This window comes from Melanaphis sacchari, unplaced genomic scaffold (assembly GCF_002803265.2).
Source record: "Melanaphis sacchari strain LSU unplaced genomic scaffold, SCAv2.0 Contig799_pilon_pilon, whole genome shotgun sequence".
In the NCBI taxonomy this organism is placed as follows: Eukaryota; Metazoa; Arthropoda; class Insecta; order Hemiptera; family Aphididae; genus Melanaphis; species Melanaphis sacchari.
Genome location: NW_020271558.1, coordinates 1 through 6,852, shown reverse-complemented (window position 1 = coordinate 6,852; position 6,852 = coordinate 1). Strand labels below are relative to the sequence as shown.

Below are 6,852 nucleotides of genomic sequence, written 5' to 3'. Positions count from 1 at the left end.
TAGTAATATTATATTACGAGTTTTATAATATTCTAGTGATGATAATGATAATATTTTTGTTTATATATGTGTGTGTGTGTGTGTGCATGTGTGAAGGAGTATAGTTTAGGGTTTTATTACATCACTCTCTGATACTTACTTAAAATAAATAAAAGATTTCATGAAAATCGGTCCAACCGTTTCGGAGGAGTTTGGTAACAAACTTTGTGACACGAAATTTTTATATATTAGATTACATTATTTATGATATGTGTATAAAAATAAATAATATACTCAAAAAACAGTAAAGTTTTAATGATTAAAATATTTTGAATAACGATTGCGTCATAATAACTAATACCAATCAACAGCAAAAATACTGTTGTTTTAAGAATTGTAAGTGTCTATTATCTACAAGTATTAATTTTTAATTATAACTGTAAATGAAGCTATAGCTCTATCTTCTTACTAAAACACTAAATCCAATTATAATTAGTTAGGTATCAAAAAACCACCCTCAATTTAAAGATTAAACTATTAATTTTTTTTTCTTAAAAAGTATTTTCAGACACAAAATTCAATAAAAAAATAAAAATACACATAGTAAAATTAACTTACTTATTGCCTCGTTCAGAATCTAAAATATGTATTCCTATAAAATTACATTTTTGTTTTTAGTTTTGATAAAATACTGAACTAGAGCCTAATTGTGGTAATGAGGTAAATTAAAAAAAAAAATAACTTAAGCTGGATACGTTGAATGTGTATTTAATAAAATATGCATGTAACATTATAAACTTATTAAAATTTTTAATTTTTAACGATGTATTAGCATCACTAGGAATTAATTGTACCGAACATTTGAGAGCGAAAAATATTTAGAGTTATACCGACGAGACGAGTATGTAACACCATGTAAAAGTCTTATAATTCAAGTGTTGAACGTTAATTTAAAATAATATATTATTTAACTATGTGTTAACTGATTAATTAAAAGACATAATGTCATTAAACTTTAGGAATGCATGAATTTATGAAATAAAAACAGTCAAACATATTCTAAAAATAAAACATTGTACAAATATGCATGAAACATTTAGGTATATTTAAATACAAAAATATTTACCTAGAATACTGACAATATTCATTTATTTTTTTACAAAATATTTATTCAAATTTAAATTATAATTTAACAAATATTTTATGTGAGCCTCCTTTTAAGTTCACGTCACGATGAACCTAAGTTATTCACGAGTAAAGAAACAAATAATTAACCAAAGATTTTGTTTTCATTTAAATGATTAATAAAACATGAACATTTTTTATGCTCTTTGAAAAATGTTTGTGTTTAAAATTAATTTATCTTGTAAGATCTGGTAGAGAGGCGCCATCCTACAAATTATTATACCATTGTTTCGAGGTAATAATGGTGATGAGCATTCATTAGATTATCTTAAATTTAAAATACAGGTATTAATGTAAAACTTTTATCCATGAGCTTAGCACTGAAGTGGTTATAATGCCTAGCACGAGGCTAGTTATCACTTATCTAAACGTGTTTAATTGGAGTGAAAAATCTGCTGGTAAATTCGTAATGATTTTAGCAAGATTTTTTTCAACTTAACAATAAAGATAATGAATTTAAGCAAAAAATATTAAAACTGGTGTTACTTCAAAAGCTAAGCTCGTCGTATTAATATAAAAAACCATTGGTGCCGACTGTCAATTGAATCAGTTAATTTTATTTATTTATTTACGTATTGTCGTTAATTATTGATATTATTAACTTAATACTAGAATTTATAACCAAGGATACTATGGTAAGGTATTAAGTGGGGAAAAATATACTCAGAATAAGTGAAGTTCAATACTATACTGTAACAATAAAAAAAATAAACTAAAATACTAGATTAATTAGACTATCACGTGTCTATGATAAATTTATAAAAATACACATCTTTTATAACCAAGTGTCAGTGATTATTTTTATAATTAAGTATCTTTATACGAAATAATTGCTTTAACCATTAATAAGTGATTAGGTTCTTGAATATATTATCCTTTGTTTTTTTTTCTTATTCAACACATTACATGCACTCATATAAATAGAGAATATCATTCATGGCAGTGCAGTTATTGGAACATTTTACAATTATACACAGCTTACAGTTTTCTTAAACATTCATTAAAATAGTGCTATATTACACCATAGTTCTAATTAAGTGAATCATTTTTGGTTTAAATTGTCTTGTGATTTTTGTAAGTTTAAAATTTATTATACATTATTTAGTTAAATTAAAAATGTTTAAATAGGTAGCAAAATAAAATTTTATGAATTTAAGTACTATAGAGTTAATTTTAAAAAATTAAACAATATTTTTTGATTAAATTAATTTAATTTTTTTTACTATTTTAATTTTATTTGTTTAAGACTAATGTAAAATTAAAAAAAAAAAAAGAATATTTAAATATCATAATTTATAAATTAAAAGAAATTAGAGTAATAAAATTTAAAAAGTAATAAAAAAAAAATGATCAAATTCCAAAATATTGAATAAAAAAACTAATGTATATAAATTAATGTTAATGATTAAGAGACCATTACTTTCAACATAAATAATGATCACATAATAAAATAAACTAAAAATAGTTCAAATATTGGTAAATTAATTTAATGTTTGTTTAACATTTTTAACATACTATATTTTTTCAAAGCTACACTTCCGTTTTTTCTGTATATGAATGTAATATAATGTAAGTAATAGAATAATAATATATATTTTATTTTTTCAGGACCTTTATTATATTTCGAGGCAAAATGAGGTCATTTGATGTGCTGTTGCTTTTGATGATAGCATATACATGCGTAACAGTGAACGGTCTATATTTTCGAGTCAACAAATCGATTGAAAGTAATTGGTGGTCGAACACAATAATGTATCAAGTGTATCCAAGATCGTTTAAAGACAGTAACAAAGATGGTATAGGTGACTTAAAAGGTATTTGTATACGAATTAATTAATTAATAAATAACAGAGAAAATCTCAAACAACTTTTATTAATTGTGTACAAAATGTTCAGGTATTACACAGAAACTAGATCATTTTACAGATCTTAATATAGAGACAATATGGATTGGTCCATTATTCAAATCACCTATGGATGATATGGGATATGATGCAGAAGACTTTAGAATGATAGACCCAGTATATGGTACAATGGACGATTTTAATGAATTAGTTTTAGAAATGAAGAAAAGAAGTAACTGTCATCTAAAAGTCAAAACAATAGTACATTGAAATTGATAAATAAATGTAAATATTTCTTTTTAGATCTTAAACTTATAACTGACTTTATACCCAATCATTCAAGTTATAAATGCGAATGGTTTCAAAAATCAATAAAACGAGAAGGAAAATACGCAGACTATTACGTGTGGCGTAACGCTTCAAACCAAGAGGAAATAATGAGTAATTCTTCGATAAAGCCAAGACCGCCAAATAACTGGGTAAAAACAATTTATTTATTTCAGAATTACATTTATCTAAATACTATTATATTGGTAGTCTTATCGTTTCTTAAAAGCAATTTATTAGATATTTATTGAAACTAAAGCTTTAATACATAATCATGAATTTAATATTAGTTATCTAATTATGCAGAAAAAGTTAAAATTGTTTTTATAGTAATTATAAATATTGTACGAATATTGAATGTTTCACAGTTAAATGTATTTGGAGGCTCTGGCTGGACTTGGAATACTGAACGAAAACAATTTTATTATCATCAATTCAGTCCAAAACAGCCGGATTTTAATATAAGAAACTCCGATGTTCAAAAAGAATTGTTGGTAAGTAAATAAAAAATAATTAAGAGTACTTCTTGTACATATACATAACCTCATTGACCAAATATAATAATCAAACCTTATATGTATATAACATACAATATTTATATGTTCTCATTTAATTTATAATTCAAAATGATAAGTTTAACGCTCTTCTTCTGTTCACTTTATCTTGTACAGTGTAATAATTTATATAAGTAAATACAAATCCATGTATATATTGTTACATCTAATGGCCACAGCAGCCGCGGATTGTTTATCTAATAATAAAAAAAAAAAAATAATAACATATTAATGCACTTTTAAGGCGAATCACCAATAACTTGGTTATATTGTCATTGTTTTTGTTATTCTGCTTTGATCAAAATATAAGTAGTTATTATTTATATTTTCTAATGTGAATTTAAATCTCGCTGATATTATAATGTTTTAAAAAAACCAGATAATGAAAAACTTATTAAACCTTTATTGAATAAACACAATTAATATTTAGAAACTCAAAACTAGTATTTGAAATGTTACGTCAGTAGGTAATACGGGAGAAAAAATCAAATAAATGAATTATTCCTATTTCATTATCATAATATATTAATTGTGCACGTTTATTGAAGGATATAATTGAATTTTGGATGGATAAAGGCGTTGTTGGATTTCGATTTGATGCTCTCCGGCATTTATATGAAAGTGATTCTTTTCTTAATGAAACTTGTTTAACAAATCAGGACGAATGTTCTACAAACTACGATAGCTTGAAACATACATATACAATAGATCAACCAGAAACCATTGATATTCTTATGGAATGGAGAGAACACATAGATAATCTAACGAGATTGAAAAATATATCAATTTCCAGGTAATTAAAGATATTAGAATGTTAACTTAAAAATGACTTCTTATCTTCATTTTTAATTCGCAGTTTTATTAAAAAATTCTCATATTTTTAATAGTTTTATAGCCACAGAATCCTACTCACCGATAAATGTATTAAAGCAATACTACGGAAATGCAACAAAACCTGGTGCTCAAGTACCGTTTAACTTCGGGTTAATAGTTCTTGATAAAAATAATATAATCGAATCAATAGAAAAAGTAATTGGAAACTGGCTAGATAATATGCCTGAAAACCAGGTGGCCAACTGGGTGGTAAGTGTTTTAAATTAAATTATTTTTAATGAAATATTAAAAACAATACTTATTATACTAACATTCAAACACTATTATTTTATATCGTATTGTTTGACAACTGTCATATAATTTAAACGAATTCAATTCATTTACAGATTTATAATGACTATGGTACCTATATGATTTTGATTCAAAATTTTTTTTAGGTTGAAAATCATGACAATCCTAGGTTGTCAACACTATATGGTGCTCAAATGGTTCCACTCTTTACAGCTTTAAAATTATCTCTTCCCGGTATAGAAGTTACATACTATGGAAGTGAAATTGGTATGGACAATACGTATGTAAGACCCGATCAAATAAAAGATCCTAATAATTCGGCAAAAGGAACATCGTCTACGTCTAGAGATTATGAAAGATGCCCAATGCAATGGGATAGTTCAATAAACGCAGGTATAACATAATTATTGCACAAAACTATTAATGCTTAATTTGAAACAAATATACTTTCTATATATATATTTTAAATATTAGGTAATATATCAAAAATAAATCTGTTCGAAAAAATTCAATGGAGCTTTAATTATCTTCAGAAAATTATCATGTTAATACAAGCGTTTATATGTTATAGAATGCAATGCGTTACACGATAATATAAAATACATAATATTAACGAATTTTCACAACTATAAGATTCGTAATAACACAGTTAAATAGAATAATACATTTTAATGACTGCTTGTAAATAATAACTTTTAAACTTCGCTTGAAATTTCGAAAATGGTGTATTCCTTACTTAATCCCACCTTATATACAATAATAGAAAACAATTTACCTTTACATTATTTTAAGGCATGGAAAATACGAAACAAATGAGCACCAAATTTTAAAAACATATTATTTATACTCTAATAGTAATATAAATTTATATTATGTCGTACAAAAATCAAATTGTTTTCAGTAATTTTTTTTTTTTTTTTGAGATCCACTGTTCCACCGTTAATTTTAAAATTAAATAAAACTCAAATACAACTAAAATGTGATTGTAAAATAAATATATTATGTTTGCAAAAACTACGAGAACTATTTTAACCAAAAATTCAAGGATTATTTGTAAAGTTTAAGAAGTAGTTGAAACTATGATTAAATTACTATAAATCTATAATCAAAGTGGATACTTAAAATAATTATACTAACCGTTTAAAAATGATTTTAAACCGAATAATGTTTTCATAATAACATTTAATTTGTACTCCATTGAATGCTTTAGGATTTACCGAAGAAAAGCAACCTTGGTTACCAGTAAACCCAAATTATTATAAAGTTAACGTTGAAGATCAGAAAAAAATTCCAACTAGCAACTATAATTTTTATAAAAAAATGTCTCAACTTCGAAAAACCGATACATTAAAAAATGGTGATCTTCAGACATATAATATCACTAAATCGATTTATATTTTAAAACGGTAATCATATTTCAAATTGTTTATAAAATAACGTTGTTTATTCTTTTTGTTAATTGATTTTAGTTTATTTTATTTTCTTTTCCAGGTCATTATTGGAACATGAATCGTATTTGGTCGTAATGAATTTTGGCAGTGAAACTGAAACCGTCATATTGTCCAATGTCGTGAATGACCTCAAAAACGAATTATACGTATATTTAGGAAGTGAAAATTCCATATACAGACCAGGGTAATTGGAATTTTTGAAGAAAAAAAATATTTTTTCATTACAACTAAACAGTTTTAAAATTTTTTTTTTTACTAAATTTTTTGCTATTTCTCTTTTAGAAACATCGTATCAACCGTATCATCGTCTGGCAATCCATTAACACTAAGACCACAATCTGTAGTCGTATTAACAGATAAATATATTGCAACTGAAACACCGACAAT

The 6,852-nt window shown here is 24.8% G+C and overlaps 1 protein-coding gene across 1 annotated transcript; it reads left to right on the top strand.

The window, feature by feature from the left end:
• Positions 1-2,092: 2,092 nt before the first annotated feature.
• On the top strand, positions 2,093-6,849 carry LOC112601467 (maltase A3-like; the record flags this gene model as incomplete). Its single annotated transcript, XM_025349108.1, has 11 exons — positions 2,093-2,238; positions 2,773-2,978; positions 3,061-3,240; positions 3,312-3,487; positions 3,704-3,829; positions 4,438-4,682; positions 4,777-4,972; positions 5,161-5,407; positions 6,225-6,420; positions 6,506-6,649; positions 6,748-6,849. Coding segments are annotated over exons 2-11 (1,793 nt in total), but the record flags the coding sequence as incomplete, so codon positions are not given.
• Between the last annotated feature and the right edge of the window lie 3 nt (positions 6,850-6,852).